The 23,429-nt window shown below is 42.5% G+C and overlaps 1 protein-coding gene across 36 annotated transcripts in view; it reads left to right on the plus strand.

Moving 5' to 3' along the window:
• The window catches only part of LOC134933540 (protocadherin gamma-B1-like), a 543,090-nt gene that overhangs the window by 421,027 nt on the left and 98,634 nt on the right, over nt 1-23,429 (plus strand). Inside the window, exon 1 of one of the 36 annotated variants that reach the window (XM_063928809.1) lies at nt 7,863-10,438. The exons of 34 other annotated variants lie outside the window; for them this stretch is intronic. In XM_063928809.1, the coding sequence (XP_063784879.1) occupies nt 7,901-10,438 (2,538 nt within the window). In that variant the 5' untranslated portion in view covers nt 7,863-7,900. Of the gene's footprint in view, nt 1-7,862; nt 10,439-14,376; nt 16,964-23,429 lie in introns of those variants that run through there. One more of the 36 variants, XM_063928822.1, reaches the window with a different exon arrangement.

The following is a 23,429-nucleotide window of genomic DNA, read 5'->3' on the forward strand; positions in this document are numbered from 1 at the left end:
TATCCCGAACACCGGGATCCTGATCAAGGACCTACCGCCACTCAGGATAGGTAAGCTGTGTGATTGGCCGGGGAGGGTTAGGGTTAGGCACAGGGCAGGCAGGGTTAGGTTTAGGTTGTGGGAATGGGGGGTTAGGGTTAGGCACCATCAGGGTGGGTGAGGGTTAGGCAGCGTTAGGGGGAGGGTTAGGTTTATTCTGTGGGGGGATTAGGCTTAGCGACCTTACTGTGCCTGACTGCATACCGACCACCAGGATAACGTATGTAACCCAGCTGTACAGCTTTAACCTCCTTGTACAACCAGAACAATCCTTGTGGTTTTGAATAATTTTTTTTCTTAAGGTGTCTGTTGTATAGTATGTTGTGTGACAAACATTTTCTGGGTATAAGTTTGGCATACTTGTGGGGGTAATATATGTAGTGAAAGTCAATATATATGGTATTGGTGAGTTCATGAAGTCTGGTTCAGGAAAGGCTGGATCGAGGGAATCCAGCCTCTTGAAAATAATAATTACTTTGCATTTGGTGCAGATATAGCAGATGATGATGCTATTGGTTATATTGTTCTTATTACAGGTTGAGTATCCCATATCCAAATATTCCGAAATACGGAATATTCCGAAATACAGACTTTTTTGAGTGAGAGTGAGATAGTGAAACCTTTGTTTTTTGATGGCTCAATGTACACAAACTTTGTTTAATACACAAAGTTATTAAAACTATTGTATTAAATGACCTTCAGGCTGTGTGTATAAGGTGTATATGAAACATAAATGAATTGTGTGAAGGTAGACACACTTTGTTCAATGCACAAAGTTATAAAAAATATTGTCTAAAATGACCTTCAGGCTTTGTGTATAAGGTGTATATGTAACATAAATGCATTCTGTGCTTAGACTTGGGTCCCATCACCATGATATCTCATTATGGTATGCAATTATTCCAAAATACGGAAAAATCAGATATCCAAAATACCTCTGGTCTCAAGCATTTTGGATAAGGGATACTCAACCTGTATCCTTTTATTGATAGAGTTATAGCTTATAAGAAATGCAAACATTTTGTTCAAGGGAACTGATGTATAAGTACATGACTGGTACCTAGGACATACTGTATGCTTTAAGATAAGACAGTATATCAAGTTGATTGAGCATTTAAATTAGTATTTCCACATAGATTTTTATTTTCTTAAGAATTTAAGTACCTTTCAGGCATTCATCTGATCATTTTTCTTAACAATCCACCTATAAATCAATAGCTGCTTTCAAAATCTCTATTGCACAAAGATGTCTGAAAGACACAGTCAGTCCCTATACAGACACAGGTTCACAGTTCTTATCATGTAATGTAATGGCAGAGAGAGGGAACAAGGATGTCAAATTGTAGGCAGAGCTCGAAGGTGTGTTTCAGTGTCCCTCTGCTCACTACATCATGTGCCGTGTGACTGTGGTTGCCTTAGTGATAAACGCACCTGATGGGGTTTTTTCATAGAATTGCTGATGTATTTAAAACACATTATAAATCATTATATTATTAAGTACATTGAGTGTGAAACAAAAATAACCAATTCCAATTAGGTAGATATTATGATAATGCTACTAAGCAGCTTCATATTGTTGGGTTATCCGGATTGCAGTCAAGAGAGTCACATGTTAAGTTCTCAAGGGCTGCATATGACACCAGAATTAACCCTGAATATTAGTTTTGATATCAATAACAACTTAAACCAGCTACACAAATTAAACCAACTACCCAGTCATTCATCCTCAAATTGGAACTCTATTGCATGTTGATGAGGATTGTGCCTCATTCAGGGGTGTCTTAAGAGAGGAGGGGGCCCATGTGCAGACTTCGGGTGGGCCCCCTACTCTCAACGGTGCCGTAGGCTCCAGTATTATGACAGAGTCTACTGCACATGGGCAGGTCTCCGGAAACATGGCGCTCACCATGTTGCGGGAAAAAAATTGTACTGCTCATTTTGGAAGTGATTTTTTGTCGCTGCAGCTGTAGTACCCAATGCTGGACTCCGGAAAAGTAAGTATTAAAATATGGGTGCAATGTGTGCGCCAATGACAGAAACACCTATGGCCTTATTGCAGAATATTATTTAATGTAGGACATGTTTTACAAGTTTTCATACTGTTACTATTATATTTTTAATCATAAATTAGAAATGTTTAAAAAAAACGGAAAAATCCTCTGCAGTATAATGAAATGCTTGTGCAGATAGTGATTTATTTTCTCTTTTAAGCATTTTCGTACAGTTTTTACTTATAATTTTTTTTCCAGAATGTGATTTTTAAGATTTACCAACATTAGCTGTAAAGTAATGTGCAATCTATTTCTTTAATGAAGTTATTTACTGGAATTAAAACCAAAGAAAACTGTAAATGCAAACATAATTATATCATTTAAAATCTGTTTGTAGTGTTACAATAACATTTTAGTGGCCTAATAATTATCGGGGGCATTAAGCTGTGAGAGTCAGTGGTGGAAACAAAGGGGGTCATTCCGACCCGTTCACACGCAGCGGTTCTTCGCTGCGGTGCGAACGGGTTGGAACAGCGCATGCGCGGCGGCCGCATTGCGCACGCGCATCATTGCCTGGTGACGGCATTCGCCGGGCAGTGGCCAGAACAAAGAAGAAAGTGATCGCTAGTGCGATCGCAAGAAGATTGACAGGGAGGAGGCATTTCGGGGCATCTACTCACCGTTTTCCGGGCATGGAGATCTGAATGCAGGTGTGTCTAGGCATTTGGAGGGCAGATGTCTGACATTATCCCGGGACTTCGTCGCTGGATCCGTTGAACAGGGTAACACAAGTGATCGCAGCCCTGCTATGCTAAAATACACTCCCGCATAGGTGGCGTCAAGTTGATCGCACGAGCAGCAAAAAGTTGCTACCTGCGATCAACTCGGAATGACCCCCAAAATCACCAGGGACGTGCAGTCAGGGGAGGCAGGGGAGGCTGTGCCTCCCCTGTCAAAATGATTAAAATAATATAAAGAAGATACTTATGACACATATTCTGTGTCATAAGTATCTGCTTTACCCTTTATATTATTTTAATTATTTCTCTCCTGTGAAAAACAGTTTTAAAAGCATTTCAGAGGCACCGCTCTGGGGTGCCTCCCGCTGTCTGTTTGACAGGGTCGGAAGAGGGGGGCGGGGCCAAGCATCAGGGAGAAAAAGGCCATTGAAAAAATCCCTATAAGCGGCACTGAAAGCAGTGCCTCTTTGGCAGGGGCGTGCTTTCAGTCCATATGAAAGCACGCCCCTGTCACTGTGATTGGGCAGTAGAGGATTCGGGAAGGGTAGGGGGGAGGAGCGGGCACCAAGGATATCAAATCTCTACACTTGACTCTGTATGCGGCCGTCCCTACCCGCTCGCGAGCAGCCCGTCCTCAAGCCTGGACCCCAGCACATACAGCTGCCCGTCCTCCAGCAGCCCGCACCCCTGCAACAGGTAAAGAGGAAGCCGCTGGTCAGGGAACTGTATGGAGAAAAGTTCCCTGTGCTCGGTGCTGCTACAGAGACCCCAGTCCCACTTCCATCATCAGTGGTGTATGCAGGGAATCCCCCACTTGTTTTTGAGACGAAGACAGCAGTGTCTCCATCTCAGAAAAAGGCGCGACCGCGATCGCAATCGCGACCGCGGAGCTTCTTACTGCAGAACAACAGAGAATGTCTGAGAGGGAGCTGCTGGGTGTGCATGGTCAGCCACAGCAGCTCCCTCCGTCCTCACCCTGCTGGTTGTTTGCTCCGTGAGTGATAAGTCTGTGAGTGCCGCCTGTTAACACCAAATATATTACCTTTGTTGAAAGAGGGCACCCGACAGGTCCCTGCTATTAGTCAGTTCAGAATTTACAGTATGTATCTAGGACCCCAGATCAGTACCTCTATTTGGCCCAATTGGTATGCTCTACTTCACCCCAAGCGCTGTCTCTCTAATTAACATTATATATATTGTTTTATAGTCTCTTACGGTACTATCTGATTAGGATAGATAACAACGCTTAAGGTTTATTATATTTATCTGTTTACAAGAGTTTTGGTGATACAAGATTTCCGTAGAGGTTTCTGTGTACAGCATGAAGGTAGAATTGTTTGTTATTCCATGTCCGCCATTGCACTCTATGGCCCTCATTCCGAGTTGATCGCTCGCTAGCTGCTTTTAGTAGCAGTGCACACTCTAGGCCGCCGCCCTCTGGGAGTGTATCTTAGCTTAGCAGAAGTGCAAACGAAAGATTAGCAGAACTGCACAGAAAAAATGTTCATGCCGTTTCTGAGTAGCTCCAAACCTACTCCTACCTTGCGATCACCTCAGTCAGTTTAGTTCCTGCTTTGACGTCACAAACACGCCCTGCTTTCGGACAGCCACTTCCCCATTTCCCCAGGCACGCCTGCGTTTTTACCTGACACGCCTGCGTTTTTTTAGCACACTCCCGGAAAATGCTCAGTTACCTCCCAGAAATGCCCCTTTCCTGTCAATCACTCCCAGGTCAGCCGTGCAACTGAAATTAGTCGCTCGAGCTTGTGTAAAACTGCATAGTTTTGTGTGAAAGTACTTGGCGAGTGTGCACGGCGGACCATACGCATGCGCAGAAGTGCCGCTTTTTTGCCTGATCGCCGCGCTTCGACCAAAAGCAGCTAGCGATCAACTCGGAATGACCCCCTATGTTGTTTGTATAGGCTGCTTATCAACTATGTTCCGACACTGGCAAGCCGCACCTCCTACCCGACAGTCTGTGATTCCCGGCGCAGGGTCGCGCAGGTGACGTCTTCGCCCCTTTGCTGGACGCGGTGGCCTGCAGTCCACTATTGGTGTTTGGTAAGTTGTACTTTTGTATATATATCTCCTATTTTGTAAAAGCTGGTCGTGTCTTGATAAAAGGGAGGTGTCCCTGAAACGTCGACCAAACCAGGGGCTGTGTCCTCTAAATTATTTCTGAGTGCCACCATTTCTTCCATCCTGTATGATCTTCTAAGGGGTTGTGCACCGGACCAAGTTGTTTTGTCTGTTCACATTGTGAGTGCCGGACTTATTTTGTGTCTGTGTGAATCTATCTATCTATCTATCTATCTATCTATCTATTTCTGGTGTAACAGGCGGCTCCCACAGATTTCTCACAAACAGAAGGGACTCCCATTTTTATTTCAACGTTTCGGTCTTTAATAAACCTTCCTGGCGAAGGTTTATTAAAGACCGAAAAGTTGAACTAAATACGGGAGAGTCCGGTTCTGTTTGTGAGAAGTCCGTGACTGCAGCCTGTTACACCAGATATATTATTTTTATTGAAGAAGGGCACTCGGCAGGTAGATTATCTTTATTGGCAGTGCCGAGCGCATGTAAGTATATATATATATATATATATATATATACACACACACACATACGGAACCCCCCGACTAAATCCTGCGTTTGCCCCTGTACCTCACTCCCCCTTTGACACCGCCGCCACTGCCTGTCTCTGGCTTACTATGGCATACTGTACTTCCCAACTGTCCCGATTTTCACGAGACAGTTCCGTTTTTGTGGGACTGTCCCGCTGTCCCTCCCGCGGGCAGCAGTGTCCCGCGGTGGTGGTGGTGGGGCAGTTGAGAGGCTCCTGTCACTGCTGCTCTGCTTTGTGCTTCTATTCACGAGTGACAGAGGGAGAGGGGTCATGCCAGCAGCTCACAGAGCACTGGGCATGCCCCCTTCAGTGACGGACTAGGGGGTGTGGCTTACGATAGCTGTATCACCGCGATGCCACGCCCCTTTTCACCACGTGTTCATCCCTCTTTCAGGATAAAGAAAGTTGGGAGGTATGCTATGGTCACTCTGAGTGAAGTCCATGCAGAGGAGCCGCGCTGCAGTTCTAGGCCCAGGACCTATTCTCATCACCCTCTCTATCACACTCTCACCCTCTGCTACTGCTGTTACTCTCTCCCTGGCATCACCCAGTGCTGTAACCCTCTCCCTGGTGTCACGTTCTTCCTGTCACCCTCTCCCTTGTGTCACCCTCTCCCTGTCACCCACTGCTGTCACCTTCTCCCTGTCCCTGGCATCATGTTCTTCCTGTCACCATCTCCCTTGTATCACCCTCTCCCTGTCGCCACCCTCTCCCTGTCACCCACTACTGTCAACCTCTCCCTGGCATCACGTTCTTCCTGTCACCCTCTCCTTGGTGTCACGCTCTTCCTGTCACCCTCTCCCTGGTGTCATCCTCTCCCTGTCACCCACAGTGGGCACTGACTGCTGCCACCCTATCCCTGTCGACCTCTTTCTGTCACCAGCTTCCTATCATCACCCTCTCCAGTCACCCACTGCTGCCATCCACTACTGTCACACTCTCCCTGGCATCACACACTTCCTGTCACCCACAGTTGGCACCGACTGCTGCCACCCTCTTCCTGTCACCAGGTTCCTGGCATCACACTCTTCCTGTCATGCTTTGCTGGCTATTTTGTTGTCCAGGACTTTCATTAACTTAATAGCATCGCTCAAGTGGCAATATTAAGTTAATGGAAGCTCTGGACAACAAAATTGCACTAATGTCCTCCTACCACTCCCTCCCCAATCCTAAACACTAATATTTATTTTTTTATCTGATAAAAAATGACAATATAATATATTAGTCGCCTGCTCATCACAAGTTTCGGTAGTGGACTGAGATGCAAATTCGTGGTGGGGGGTTGGGGTAGTTGATGGGGATTTTGTAAGCCATTGACGGAAGCTGTGGCCATTAGTGGCAGGAGTAGCGGGCATCAGGGGCGGCGGCAGCTGGCATCGGCTCAAGTGCAGTAGTGAGTGGCGGTAGGGGTCATCAACGGAACGCGGTGGACATTATCGCTGCAGTGCCTCACCAGCCACTGACCTCACCGCACGCCACTGAAAATCACTGAAGCAATTTAACATTGCTCTGGTGTGGATACAGCTGATCCAAAGACCAGCTGTCCCTGCGATACCTAATACCACAAAATTATAATGGCTGAGTCTGACTTGGCAATGATAGTGTGCATGCATAAACTGGGGTTCATACATGCTCAACTTCCGGCAGAGGGATCCAAGTAAGGGCAGAGGGATCTTTATTTGCAACCCAGCATTCCTATACAGGGTCAGGGAATCAGCATTAGCTAAAGATGGCAAAAGATCAAGCTGTCAAGCTCCAAACATTTAATATTTTCGGAGATTTATGAATTTAGGTTCCCATACTAGTGTATGGGGACAACGGGCCAGATCAGGACTGAAAGGTGAGCAGGAGATACCTATCAGCCCCGATCTGGCTCGCTGTCCCCATACACTAGTAAGATATCTCTGGTATTACATTTATTATGAATGGTAATTTCTACAAAAGTAGATAAAAATGGCAGGACAGTCTCTATATACTTTTTATTTTTTTTTAATGTAAGCTTTGGAATTTATTTGATAAAATTGTAATTTCTCATTTGTGCTGTACATCAGCTCTCCGCCATTCAATAAGAATAAGAATACAGTTTAAGTTTTACTCCTCTGTTGAATTTAACACAGGTTTGTCATAGAGGTGGTTTTTACAGCAGTGTATATACTCACAATATTTTACTTTCATTGATACCTAATGTAATTTTTAAAATAACCACATGGGATAAATAAAATATGTAAGTTATATTTGCATTAAATTAATTAGAAATCTTTGTAGGATGTTTAATATATGTTGCACACATTACTAATATAATACATAAATAAAATAGAGAATACTAGAATGTATTTCAGTATTGCAGTTCCTCACTTACACCTCAGAGCGCCGCTGTTTGACCAATAAGGAGAGAATACAGAGCTGGAGATCCACTGGTATTTTCATCACTCACACACACTGCAGATCTGCAGGAAGACACACAGCCATTTTCTGGATTCTCTTACAATACAAATATAGGATATATGCTGTTTTACACACTTGGATTCATCACTATATTACATCTGTTCGACTGGATTACAAATACTGATCATACAAAAGCTTGTTTTTTTGGAAGATTTCACATACTGAGAATGGCAGAGATGAAACCTCCTACACAGACATACAAAGGAATCAGATGGCAAGTAATATTTCCCTTCTTATTATCATGGCTGTGTCATTCAGTCTCTGGTCAGATTCATTATTCTATTATAGAAGAGATGAGAAAAGACTCTGTTATAGCAAATATTGCAGAAGACCTTGGATTAGATATTAAACATCTCTCATCTAGGAAACTGAGAATTGTATCTCGTGTGTCAGAGAAATATTTTTATGTAAATGCAGATAATGGGAATCTGTACATTAAGGACAGGATAGACAGAGAGACACTGTGTGGGGCAGCAGCTACCTGCTTCCTAACCTTTGATGCTGTGGTTGAAAATCCCTTAAATGTTTTCACGGTCAAAATAGAAATACAGGATATAAATGATAATTCTCCAATGTTTTTTCATGAGATATTCACAGTAGAAATGATAGAATCTACATCACCAGGGACAATATTTGCTTTACAAGGAGCAGAAGACCCAGATATTGGTAGGAATTCAGTACAGACATACAGGCTCAGTGACAATCAGTATTTTACACTGAGTGAGAAGACCAGCAGTGATGGGAGTAAATCTCCAGAACTTGTGTTAGAGAAATCTTTAGATCGAGAGACACTAAATATTCATAGTCTAGTATTAAAAGCCTTAGATGGAGGAAACCCTGTGAGATCTGGCACTGCCTCAATAAGAATCATTGTTACTGATGTTAATGATAATTTCCCAGTGTTTTCTAATGAGGTTTATAAAGTCAGTCTGAATGAAAATATTCCAATCAATACTACAATAGTTACTGTTAATGCAACAGACAAAGATGAGGGAGTCAATGGACAGATCACATATTCCTTCAGCAAAACATCAGGGAATGTCCATCACACAGGCACTTTCAGTATTAATCCTATAAATGGGGAAATTAAAACAAATAGTCAGCTAGATTTTGAACTGACAAGTTACTATGAGCTCTCTGTACAAGCAAGGGATGGAGGTGGCCTTGTTGTCCACTGTAAAGTATTGATAGAAGTGATAGATGAGAATGACAATGCTCCTGAGATATCCATCACATCACTATCTAGTCCTATTCCTGAGGATTCTGCACCTGGCACAGTGATAGCTCTGATTAAAGTTCATGATCAAGATTCAGGAGCAAATGGAGAAGTTGACTGTAAACTCACTGACAATTCTTTTAATTTATTATTATCATCTGACAGTTATTACAGAATAGTAACTACAGGTTTCATGGACAGAGAGAAAGTATCTAGTTATAACATCACAATTGTAGCTACTGACAGAGGATCTCCCCCACTCTCCAGCAGAAGAACCATCAGATTGGAGATATCAGATGTTAATGACAATCCCCCAATATTTATGAAATCTTCTTATGTTGCTTATGTGCCAGAGAACAACTTACCAGGAGCATCAATATACAGTATACAAGCAACAGATCCAGATACTAGAGACAATGCTAAAATTATTTATTCTATGTCAAGCGGTAATACAGAAGATCTCCCAGTGTCCTCTTACCTGTCCATCAATATAGAGACTGGGGTTCTCTATGCTCAGAGATCATTTGATTATGAGCAGCACAAGGAGTTTTTTCTACAAGTAACTGCTAGAGACAATGGATCCCCACCTCTGAGCAGCAATGCAACACTTATTATTCGCATAGTGGATCAGAATGATAATGCACCAAAGATCTTGTACCCATCAACAGACAGTGGTGGCCCAGCTGTGTTTGAGATGGTCCCTTTTGCCTCTGAAGAAGGATCATTAATAACTAAGGTGGTTGCAGTGGATGCAGACTCTGGACATAATGCTTGGCTCTCATATCACTTCATACAAATGTCAGAACCATCTCACTTTACTATCAGTCAGCACACAGGTGAAATCAGGACGTCACGTGTCTTTCAAGAGAAGGATATATTGAATCACAAGGTTGTGGTGATGGTGAAGGACAATGGAGACCCTTCTCTATCAGCTACAGTCACCTTAAGTCTGGTTGTTGCAGATAACTTCCAACAGGTGGTTCCTAAACTCAGTAATCAGCTCAAAGATAAAGATCCCCAATCCAATCTACAGCTGTACTTAGTGATCACACTTGCTCTCATTTCCTTGTTATTTATTATAACTGTTTTGTTGGTCATTATATCAAAATGCAAACGATCAAAACCTTTACCAACCTTTACTTCTCTAAGTACAAATCTGTATCCTCCAGTTGATCCCAGGATGCTCTCCATGTATAGCGATGGAACTTTACCATTTCCCTACTCGTACAATGTGTGTGTGGCTTTGGATCCCAGTGAAAGTGACTTTACTTATAGGAAACCAAAGCAAGATGTCCCTGTGGATAATCTCATTGATGCTGATGATTCAGGACTTGGGAAAGAAAGTCTAAATGAAAATTTGCCAACAAACAGTCTCATACAGGTGAGTTTGAAAAATCCACGCATACAGTAGGCAAAATGTAAAATGGCTCAATGCTAGCTGTATGGCACATACAGTACTGTGTGCTAAGCCTACTATTTTTTTATTTTTTATTAACAGTTTCTTATATAGCGCAGCAAATTCCGTTGCGCTTTACAATTGGAAATGGGAACCACATTGTCATAAACACTATACTGGGTTATCGGAAGGAAAAATGTGAAGGTTTTTCTTTTTGATGCAAACATTGTGCCCTATATTGTAAATTGGGGATGGGTTCGGGATCCCAACAGTGAGGATACCGACAGCAGCATTCCAACTGTTAGAATCCTGACACTTTTTAATAAGTATGCTAACCCTAAAATAGCCATTTTAATTTCCAGTAGTAAATAGTTAAATTTTAAATATTATTCTGTGAATTATACACACCATATACATACCTCATTTGTATCTGGCCAAAACCACACACCACTGCAAAATGAATTAGTCTTGGATGACCCATCTCTATTGTAGAGTATAAATGTGCATAATGACCAATTGGGAAAACCTAAATATAACTCAAATATTGTATGACTGGAACTTAGCAGCCATTGTAAAATACCCCGTTTTGTAGTGAAAATTGTTTTTAATTATCTTTAACATCGTCCATATGATTTATTTATAGACATGGTTTGCTTTTCCATCTTCAGATAGCTCTTATTTCATCTGTTAAACAATATTATTACAGGAATATATCTTCTTACTATTAGTCATTAGGGTAGAGATGTATTAAGCCTTGGAGAGAGATAAGGTGGAGCAACCAATGAGCTTCTGTCATTTCAAAGATTGTGATTCATGACAGAAGACGATTAGAATCTGATGGGCATTGTGTCGGAGTCTACTGCACATGTGCAGGTCACCGGAAATATGGTGCCCACCGTGGTCCGGAGACAAATGTCCTACTGCACATGCGTGGCAGCCATTTTGGAAGTGATTGTTGCGGCAGCTGCTGTGGCTGCAGTGCCCGTTGCTGGACTCTGGAAAGGTAAGTATAAAACAACATGGGTGCAGTGTGTGCGGGGGGCCCGTGTGCACCACTCATATTGCACCCATGATAGAAATGCCTATGCCTAAGTGTCCTAAAGGGTTTGAAAAAAACATATTCTATCCTTCAAATATGTTAAGCGGCAACCCTGTAGGTTCAAGAGTAGGAAAATGCTCCTAACTACTGTACTGTACTGGTTTGGTGGGGACATGCTTACAGAAAAAAACATATTGCTGGTTGTAATCCTTGTGTATCCTCTATTTTGGAGCCTTCCAGGATCTGGTGTTCTTGATGCAGCAGAATATTTTAAATGTAATTATTTTGTGTATATATAATTTAGTATAAAGTTATTTTATTGTATACTTGTGGGGGGGGGGGTTTCATTCTATAAGAAACTTGCTCCATACCAAACTTTATTTTTAATTGTATGTGTAGCTTTCGCCTATTGCAGGTCCAGTTTTATGTTGTCTTAGTTTAGAGAGTTTGTATTTTTGGAATGCTGCTATGGCTTCAAATCTTAGGAAAACACTAGTTTCTACCTGTGGCTTTGTCTGCGCCACCTGCACACAACTCGTGCACCACCTACACACAACTCATGCACCACCACAACTCGTGCACCACCACCACCTCTCATGCCACCCATTTCAAGTGAATACAGGCCCAAAGCACCCTCCACCCACCCCTTACCAGCTGTGCGCATAGTGCCATACCTATATCTTACATGTGTAGGTGAAGCCAAGAGAAAAAATTTACTGTTCAACTTTAACTTAATGGATCAAGATGAAACAAAGTGCAAGTTATTTCTGGGAGTTTCCACTACAAAATTATACAGTGTTTAAGGTACATTTGGTTCAGTAGTTTTTGTGACAACTTGGAACAGACAGACACAACATTCTTATAATATTAGTATAGAAGGATAAATAAATTAGTAAGTACAGTAGTTACATTATTATATACTAATAGCTGTATGGAATGCAGTCAGGATCCCAGCGTTTGGAATACCAATGCCAGAATCCCAACACTGATGGGAATACTTACGCCAGGACCCCATTAAGGATGACAATGCCGGCGCTGGTATACGAACGCTGGGATCACTATCAAGGATCTGAAGCCACACAAGATAGGTAAGCTGTGGGGGAGTGTTAAGTTCAGGGTGCGGGGGGAGTGTTAGGTTTAGGCAGTGGGAAAGGGGGGTTAGGGTTAGGCTTTGGGTAGGGGGGTTAGGATTAGGCACCATCAGTGTGGGTTAGGGTTAGACTGCAGTAGGGGGAGGGTTATGTTTAGGCTGTGGGGAGGGAGGGTTAGGGATTAGGTTTAGCTACCTTACTGTGCAGGTGCTGGGATTTCCAGTGTCGGGATGCCGCAGTCGGTATTTTGACTGCTGGCATCTCAACCACCGGGATATTGTATGTAACCCATATTATTACAGCTATGGATAGCAAACCAAAAAAGCACACTAATGGACAAAACCATGTGCACTGCAGGTGGGGCAGATGTAACATGTGCAGAGAGAGTTAGATTTGGATGGGGTGTGTTCAAACTGAAATCTAAATTGCAATGTAAAAATTAAGCAGCCAGTATTTACCCTGCACAGAAACAATATAACCCACCCAAAACTAACTCCCCACACATGTTATATCTGCCCCCCCCCCCCCCCCTCCTGCAGTGCACATGGTTTTGCCCATTAGTGTGCTTTTTGGTTTGCTAACAAACCTGAATAATCCCCATTGGCTCTAAAGAAATGTGCAATATTTTTCTCAAAACAATGAATTTGATTACTGGAATAAAAAAACAAAGAAAACTGTAAATGCAAACATAATATATGGGATAATATCTGTATATAGTGTTACAATAATGTTTTAGAGCCCTATCAATTATCGGGGGCCACGCTGTTGTGAGAATCAGTGGTGGACACAAAATCACTGAAGCAATTTAAAATTGCTCTGGTGTGGATATAGCTGATCAAAAGACCAGCTGCTGCTGCGATACATAAATAGCGGGAAAAATTAAAATGGCTGAGTCTGACCTGGCAGTGCTAGTGTGCATGCATACATTGAGGTTCATACAGTACATGCTCGACTTCTGGCAAGGGGATCCGAGTAAGGGCAGAGGGATCTTTCTTAGCAACCCAGCATTCCTTTGCAGGGTCAGGGAATTCAAATGATCTAAAGATGGCAAAGGATCCAGCTGCCAAGCTCCAAACATTTACTATTTTTGAAGATTGATGAATTTAGGTTCCCACACTAGTGTATGGGGACAGCGGGCCAGATCGGGACTGAAAGGTAAGAAGGAGATATCTATCAGCCCCGATCTGGCTCGCTGTCCCCATACACTAGTAAGATATCTCTGGTATTACATTTATTATGAATGGTAATTTCTACAAAAGGAGGTAAAAATGTCAGGGCAGTCTCTATATACTTCTCAAAAACTTTTGGAATATATTTTTTTAATGTAAGCTTTGGAATTTATTTGATTAAATTGTAATTTCTCATTTGTGCTGTACATCAGCTCTCCATCGTTCAATAAGAATAAGAATACAGTTTAAGTTTTAAACCTCTGTTGAATTTAACACAGGTTCATCATAGAGATAGTTTTTACAGCAATGTATATACTCACAATATTTTACTTTCATTGATACCTAATGTAATCTTTAAAATATCCACATGGGATAAATAAAATATGTAAGTTATATTTGCATTAATTAAATTCATTACAAATCTTTGTAGGATGTTTAATATATGCTGCACACATTACTAATATAATAATACATAAAATAGAGAATGCTAACATATACTAGCACTGCAGTTCCTCATTTACACCTCAGAGCGCCGCTGTTTGACCAATAAGGAGAAGAATACAGAGCTGGAGATCCACTGGTATTTTCATCACTCACACACACTGCAGATCTGCAGGAAGACACACAGCCATTTTCTGGATTCTCTTACAATATAAATATAGGATATTTGCTGTTATTTTAATACAGAGTTGGATTCATCACTATATTACATCTGTTCCACTGGATTACAAATACTGATTATACAAAAGCTTGTTTTTCTGGAAGATTTCACATACTGAGAATGGCTGAGATGAAACCTCCTACACAGACATACAAAGGAATCAGATGGCAAGTAATATTTCCCTTCTTATTATCATGGCTGTGTCATTCAGTCTCTGGTCAGATTCATTATTCTATTGTAGAAGAGATGAGAAAAGACTCTGTTATAGCAAATATTGCAGAAGACCTTGGATTAGATATTAAACAGCTCTCATCTAGGAAACTGAGAATTGTATCTCGTGTATCAGAGAAATATTTTTATGTAAATGCAAATAATGGGAATCTGTACATTAAGGACAGGATAGACAGAGAGACACTATGTGGGGCAGCAGCTACCTGCTTCCTAACCTTTGATGCTGTAGTTGAAAATCCATTAAATGTTTTCAGGGTCAAAATAGAAATTCAGGACATAAATGATAATTCTCCAAGGTTTTTTCATGAGATGATCAATTTAGACATTATAGAATTTACTTCACCGGGAACCAGATTTGCTTTACAAGGTGCAGAAGACCCAGATATTGGTATGAATGCAGTACAGACATACAGGATCAGTGATAATCAGCATTTCACACTGAGTGAAAGCAGCAACCCAGATGGGAGCACATTTCTAGAACTTGTGTTAGAGAAACCTTTAGATCGAGAGACACAAAGCATTCATAAATTAACACTAACAGCCTTGGATGGAGGAAACCCAGTAAGATCTGGTACTGCTTTAGTACGGATCATTGTCATTGATGCAAATGATAATTTTCCAGTATTTAAGCAACAAATATATAAGGTCAGTGTGAATGAAAATATTCCAATCAATACTACAGTAATCGCTGTTAATGCAACAGACAGAGATGAAGGTGTCAATGGACAGATCACATATTCCTTCAGCAAAACATCAGGGAATGTCCATCACACAGGTACTTTCAGTATCCATCCTATAAGTGGTGAAATTAAAACAAATAGTCAGCTAGATTTTGAACTAACAAGTAACTATGAGCTCTCTGTACAAGCTAAAGATGGAGGTGGCCTTGTTGTTCACTGTAAAGTATTGATAGAAGTGATAGATGAGAATGACAATGCTCCTGAGATATCCATCACATCATTATCTAGTCCTATTCCTGAGGATTCTGCACCTGGCACAGTGATTGCTCTGATTGAAGTTCACGATCAAGATTCTGGAGCAAATGGAGAAGTTGACTGTAAACTTACTGACAATTCTTTTAATTTATTACTATCATCTGACAGTTATTACAGAATAGTTACTACAGGTTTCATGGACAGAGAGAAAGTATCTAGTTATAACATCACAGTAGCAGCTACTGACAGAGGATATCCCCCGCTTTCCAGCAGAAGAACCATCAGACTGGAGATATCAGATGTTAATGACAATCCACCATTATTTATGAAATCTACTTATGTTGCTTATGTGCCAGAGAACAACTTACCAGGATCCTCAATATACAGTGTACAAGCATCAGACCCTGATACTGGAGACAATGCTAAAATTATTTATTCTATTTCCAGCAGTAATACAGAAAATGTCCCAGTGTCCTCTTATCTCTCCATCAATATAGAGACTGGGGTTCTCTATGCTCAGAGATCATTTGATTATGAGCAGCACAAGGATTTTCTACTACAAGTAATTGCTAGAGACAGTGGATCCCCATCTCTGAGCAGCAATGCAACACTTATTATACGCATAGTGGATCAGAATGATAATGCACCAAAGATCTTGTACCCATCAGCAGACAGTGGTGGCCCAGCTGTATTTGAGATGGTCCCTTTTGCTTCTGAACAAGGATCATTAATAACTAAGGTGGTTGCAGTGGATGCAGACTCTGGACATAATGCTTGGCTCTCATATCACTTCAAACAAGTGTCAGAACCATCTCACTTTACCATCAGTCAGCACACTGGGGAAATCAGGACATCACGTGTCTTTCAACAGAAGGATATATTGAATCACAAGGTTGTGGTGATGGTGAAGGACAATGGAGACCCCTCTCTATCAGCTACAGTCTCCTTAAGTCTTGTGGTTGCAGATAACTTCCAACAGGTGGTTCCTAAACTCAGTAACAAACTCAAAGGTGAAGATCCCCAAACCAATCTACAGTTGTACTTAGTGATCGCACTTGCTCTCATTTCCTTGTTATTTATTGTAACTGTTTTGTTGGTCATTATATCAAAATGCAAACAATCAAAACCTTCACCAACCTTTAGTTCTCTAAGTACAAATCTGTATCCTCCAGTTGATCCCAGGATGTTCTCCATGTATAGTGATGGAACTTTACCATTTCCCTACTCATACAATGTGTGTGTGGCTTTGGATCCCAGTGAAAGTGACTTTACTTATAGGAAACCAAAGCAAGATGTTCCTGTGGATAATCTCATAGATGCTGATGATTCTGGACTTGGGAGTGAAAGTCATAATGAAAATTTACCAACAAACAGTCTTATACAGGTGAGTTTGTCCACACATTCAGTAGGCAAAATGTAAAATGGCTCAATGCTAGCTGTATGGCACATACAGTACTGTGTGCTAATCCTACTCATTTTATTTGTGTACTATTTATGAACAGTTTCTTATATAGTGCATCAAATTCCGTTGCGATTTACAATTGGAAATGGAAACCACATTGTTATAAACACTATACTGGGTTAGCAGAGAGAAAAATATATATATATTTTTTTTTTCAATGCAAACATTGTGCCCTATATCAAAAATTAGGTATGGGTGCGGGATCCCAACAGTGAGGTTGTCGGCGATCAAAATACCAACAGCAGCATCCCAACTGTCAGAATTCTGACATTTTTAGAAAGTATGCTAACCCTACCCTCCCTTAGTGCCTAACCCCCACCCCCACAGACTAACCCTAACCCCCACCCCCACAGACTAACCCTAACCCCCACCCCCACAGACTAACCCCCACCCCCACAGACTAACCCTAACCCCCACCCCCACAGACTAACCCTAACCCCCACCCCCACAGACTAACCCCCACCCCCACAGACTAACCCTAACCCCCACCCCCACAGACTAACTCTAACCCCCACCTCCACTGACTAACCCTAACCCCCACCTCCACTGACTAACCCTAACCCCCACCCCACAGACTAACCCTTACCCCCACCTCCACTGACTAACCCTAACCCCCACCCCCACAGACTAACCCTAACCCCAATCTCACAGACTAACCCTAACCCCCTCAGCATACTTACATTTGGGAGAAGATGACAGTCGGGATTCCAGCATCGGCATCCTCAGTGGTGTTGGGATTCCAGTGTCTGTCTTCTGACTGCTGGCATCCTACCTATCAGGATGCCAATTTCATCCCTTAAATGATGGTACCTTTACTTTTAGTGTCTTCTATTACCCATTGATGATGCGCCCTTTCCCCTGGTACCTCTTATGTTTCAGAAGACAAATTAAAATTTCCAGTAGAAAGTAGTTAAATATTAAAAGTTACTCTGTGAAATTATTTACCTCATACATACCTCATTTGTATCTGGACTCAACCACACGCCACTGCAAAATTAATAAGTCTTGAATGACCCATCTCTATTGTAGAGTATAAATGTGCACAATGACTTTCAACCAATTGGGAAAACCTAAATATAACTGAAATATTGTATCATTGGAACTTAGCAGCCATTTTAAAATACCCTGTTTTGTAGTGAAAATTGTTTTTGATTATCCATAACATCGCGCATAAGATTTATTTATGGACATGGTTTGCTTTACAGTTTTCAGATAGCTTTTATTTCACCTGTTAAACAATATTACTACAGGAATATATCTTCTTACTATTAGTCATTAGGGTGGAGATGTAATTAGCCTTGGAGAGAGATAAGGTTGAGAAGTTGCCCAAAGCAACCAATGAGCTTCTGCAATTTCAAAGATTGTTCTTCATGACAGAAGACAGTTAGAAGCAGGGCTTAAAGTGGTCTTGGAGAGGTGGGGGAACTCACCTCACCTGCAATGCCACAGAAAGGGTGTGGCCTCACAAGGAAGAGGCGTGGCCACACAAAAGTACCACCAATTCAAAATAATGCTTCACAGTAGCACAATCTTATTCACATTGCCCGCCCCACATACTAGTGCCCTTTACACACAATGCCCACAATTTTCAGAGTCCCCCCTTTTACACAGTACGGCAGACAGCGTCCTCTTTTACACAGTACGACAGGTAGAGCCCCTTCCAGGGGCAAACGCAGGATTTTATGAGGGGGTTTTATATATATATATATATATATATATATATACACATACATATACATATATATATACACATACATATACATATATATATACATATACACACACACACACACACACACACACACACACAGAGTCTTGAAAGTGCAAAAACAGACAAAAAGAGTGACATGGCAAGAGAGGGTGAGAGAGACATGGAGATAGAGACATTGCAAGAGAGAGAGAGAGACATGGCAAAAGAGAGAGAGATGAAGAGGAGACATGGCAAAATAGAGTGATATGGAGAGAGAGAGAGGGACATGGAGAGAGAGAGAATATCAGCAGCAGAAAGACTGGGCACCCAGAGCTGTGAATTGTGGCAGCAGTTACCTGGAGGTCTTCATGAGGAGGGAGAGTTGACTCTCCTACCAGACGCCCAGGCAGGGGCAAACGCAGGATATTCTTGGGGGGGTTCCGTTCACGTATGCATGTACATATGTTGTGATATATATATATATATATATATATACACATACATACATACATACACTTCTGTACATATACATACATACATACATACATACTTACACACAGCATACATACATTCATGGCGTACTTTCAAAAACATATATACAATACATAACTACTCGGATCAAACATACACACTGCAGACACACACGGAGCATACATGCATGCATACACACAGAGCATGCATACATATACACACAGAGCATGCATACACACACATAGGATACATACACACGGCACATGATACACACATAGGATACATACACACAGCACATGATACACACACAGGATACATACACACAGACACATGATACACACACAGGATACATGCACACAGCACATGATACACACACAGGATACATGCACACAGCACATGATACACACATAGGATACATACACACAGCACATGATACACATACAGGATACATGAACACAGCACATGATACACACATAGGATACATGAACACAGCACATGATACACACATAGGATACATGAACACAGCACATGATACACACATAGGATACATGCACACAGCACATGATACACACATAGGATACATGAACACAGCACATGATACACACATAGGATACATGCACACAGCACATGATACACACATAGGATACATGCACACAGCACATGATACACACGTAGCTTATAAACACATAGCACCACCCCTCCCCTCTTCCTTCCAAACACCAGGGCAGTGGGTTCCTCACCCGGCCAACTAAGCCCCCCCCCCCCTACACTTAAAACAAATACCTGTGCTCAACTGCAGTACAGTTCACTGCAAACATTTCCGTCCTGCCTCACCCGGCCGGCCAGCTCTGTCACATGGGAGGTCTGCCTGGGAGGAGCTGCAACTTTCTCTGCAGCTACTGTTGCTCCCCGTACATTCAGCCAGCCTGCCTCCGTCCTCTCCTCAGTTAGTAGAGGCAGCCGCACCGCACAGTCTATTTGCGGGGGGGGGGGGGGATCGGGCATTACAGCCCGCGGCTCAGTCACACTCCGGCGGCTGTGGCTGCGGCAGAGGGGGGGAGTGAGGGTACTTTGAACCTGGCGCCGGCTGAGCGCCATTCACGGCTCCTGGACCGTCAGCTAATGAGAAGCTGCCACTTGGCAGCTTTTCATTGGCTGGCGGTCTGCGAGCCGTGATTGGCTCACGCCAGATTTTGAAAAAGCCTCATCTACTTCTAATTGGTGCTGCAGCCGGTCCGCGAGCCGTGATTGGCTGGCGGCCGCTGCCACCTTTATAATGGAACAGGGACATGATGCTGTGGCCGGGCGGAGGCGGAACTGGTTCCGCCTGAAATTAGAGGTGACGGAACGCAGTTCCGTCCCGTTCCGGCCCACTTTAACCACTGGTTAGAAGCTGATGGGCAATTACTCCACTTTCTGAGACGGAGAGCTGAGTAAATGGTGGCCATCACGATGCACTGCTCAACAGAAGTTCAGGAGATGGTTGGTTGGTACGCCCTCTACTTTATCTCTCTCCATGGTTTAGTACATAGACCTCTAAGTGCCGGGGCATTTTAAGAGAGGAGGGGGACGTGTGCAGACTCCGAGTGGGCCCCCTCCTCACCACGGTGCCCGTCGCAGGACTCAGGAAAGGTATAAAACAACATGGGTGCGGTGTGTGGCCTCCCTGGACTCAGGGACCCATGTGCACCGCTCACATTGCACTCATGATAGAAACACCTATGCCTAGAGTCTTAAGGGGTTTGAAAAAAACATTTTATCCTTCAAATATGTTAAGCGGCAACCCTGTGGTTTCCATAGAAGGGAAATCCCTCTAACTACTGTACTGTACTGGTTTGGTGGGGACATGCTTACGGGGAAAAAAAATATTGCTGGTCGTAATCCTTGTGTATCCTCTATTTTGGAGCCTTCCAGGCTCTGGCATTCTTGATGCAGCAGGAAATTTTATATGTAATTATTTTGTGTATATATAATTTAGCATAAAGTAATTTTTTGTATACTTGTGGGCAGGGCCGAACTGCCCACAAGTGGCATATGCCTGATGGGCAGATGGGACTGCGGGCTGGTCCTGTCAGACAGAGAGCCAGGAAGGCCGTGCGCAGCACAGCCTCCGGCTCTCTGCTGTGGCCGCTCCCCTACCTCCCCTCCCATCTCCATAGAAATAGAGGCGTGATATGAGTCCATGCCCCCATGACTCGCATCACGCCCCCGTGTGCTGGTCATGCGCCCCCACCCATCTCAATGGAAACGGGGACGTGCCACGAGTCCACGCCCCTTTGACTTGCGGCACGCCCCCGACTTTAGTGTCCGCGTGCACCTGGCATGTGCACGCGTGTGATTTCACATGCCAGGGCCGATTTTGGACCCCAGTCCATAACAAACTTTATTATTTATAGTATGTGTAGCTTGTACCTCTTATTGCAGGCCCATTTTTATGTTGTCTTAGTTTAGAGAGATTTTATTTTTGGAATGCTGCTATGGCTTCAAATCTTAGGAAAACACTAGCTTCTACCTGTGGCTTCACCTGTGCCACCTGCACACAACTCGTGAACCACCTACACACAACTCTTGTGCCACCTATTTATTCCATTTTGAATACATGCCCAAAGCACCCTTCACCCACCCACTCCTTACCAGCCATGCGCATGGTGCCATACGGACTGTATATATCTTGCATTAGTGAAGCCAAGAAATGCTGTTATTGCTCAGCTTTAACTTGATGGATCAAGATGAAACAAAGTGTAAGTTATTTCTGGGAGTTTCCACTACAAAATGATACAGTGTTCAAGGTACATTTGGTTCAGTAGTTTTTGCGACAACTTGGAACAGACAGACACAACATTCTTATAAAATTAGTATAATAGAAGGATAAAATAAATTAGTAAGTAGTTACATTATTATATACTAATAGCTCTATGGGATGCGGTCAGGATCCCAGTGTTTGGAATACCGATACCAGAATCCCGAAACTGATGGCTATACTGACACCATGACCCCATCAGGGAAGACAATGCTGGCGCCGGTATCCCGAACACCGGGATCCTGATCAAGGACCTACCGCCACTCAGGGTAGGTAAGCTGTGTGTGTGTGGGGGGGGGGGGTGTTAGGCTGCAGGGGGAGGGTTAGGTTTAGGCACAGGGCAGGCAGGGGTAGGTTTAGGCTGTGGGAAGGTGGGGTTAGGGTTAGGCACCATCAGGGTGGGTGAGGGTTAGACTGCGTTAGGGGGAGGGTTAGGTTTAGGCTGTGCGGGATTAGGCTTAGCGACCTTACTGTGCAGGTGCCAGGATTCCCAGCGTCGGAATGCCGCAGTCAGTATTTTGCCTGATGGCATACCGACCGCCAGGATAATGTATGTAACCTAGTTATATTACAGCTTTAACCTTCTTGTATATCCAGAACAATCCTTGTGGTTTTTAAAAAAAATTCTTAAGGTGTCTTAAGAAAATGAATGTGTTTTAGCTTTATAAATTATGTTGTATAGTATGATAATGTTTGTGATAAACATTTTCTAGGTATAGGTTTGGCATACTTGTGGGGGTCATATGTAGTGAAAGTAAATATGTATCGTATTGGTGAGTTCATGAGGTCTGGTTCAGGGAATCCAGCCTCTTGAAAATAATAATTACTTTGCTAGCATTTGGTGCAGATATAGCAGATGATGATGCTTTTGGTTATATAGTTCTTAGTATCTTTTTATTTGTGGAATTATAGTTTCTAAGAGATGCAAACATTTTGTTCAAGAGAAGTGCCAAAAAAAAACTTGAAAAAAGAATTGTATAAGTACATGACTGGTACCTAGGACATATGCTTAATAATAAGAATAAGGTGTATGGCATATAAATTTGATCGAGCATTTAAAGTAATATTTTCACATAGATTTTTATTTTCTTTAAATAACAATTTAAGTACCTTTCAGGCATTCATCTGATTATTTTTCTTAACTATTCACCTATAAATCAATAGCTGCTTTCAAAATCTCTATTGCACAATGATGTCTGATAGACACAGTCATTCTCTATACAGACAGATGTTCACAGTTCTTATCATGTAATGTAATGGCAGAGAGAGGGAACAAGGATGTTAAACTGTAGGCAGAGCTCGAAGGTGTGTTTCAGTGTCCCTCTGCTCACTACATCCTGTGCCATGTGACTGTGGTTGCCTTAGTGATAAACACACCTGATGCTTTTTTTCATAGAATTGCTGATGTATTTGAAACACATTATAAA

Source organism: Pseudophryne corroboree, chromosome 6 (assembly GCF_028390025.1).
Source record: "Pseudophryne corroboree isolate aPseCor3 chromosome 6, aPseCor3.hap2, whole genome shotgun sequence".
NCBI lineage: Eukaryota > Metazoa > Chordata > Amphibia > Anura > Myobatrachidae > Pseudophryne > Pseudophryne corroboree.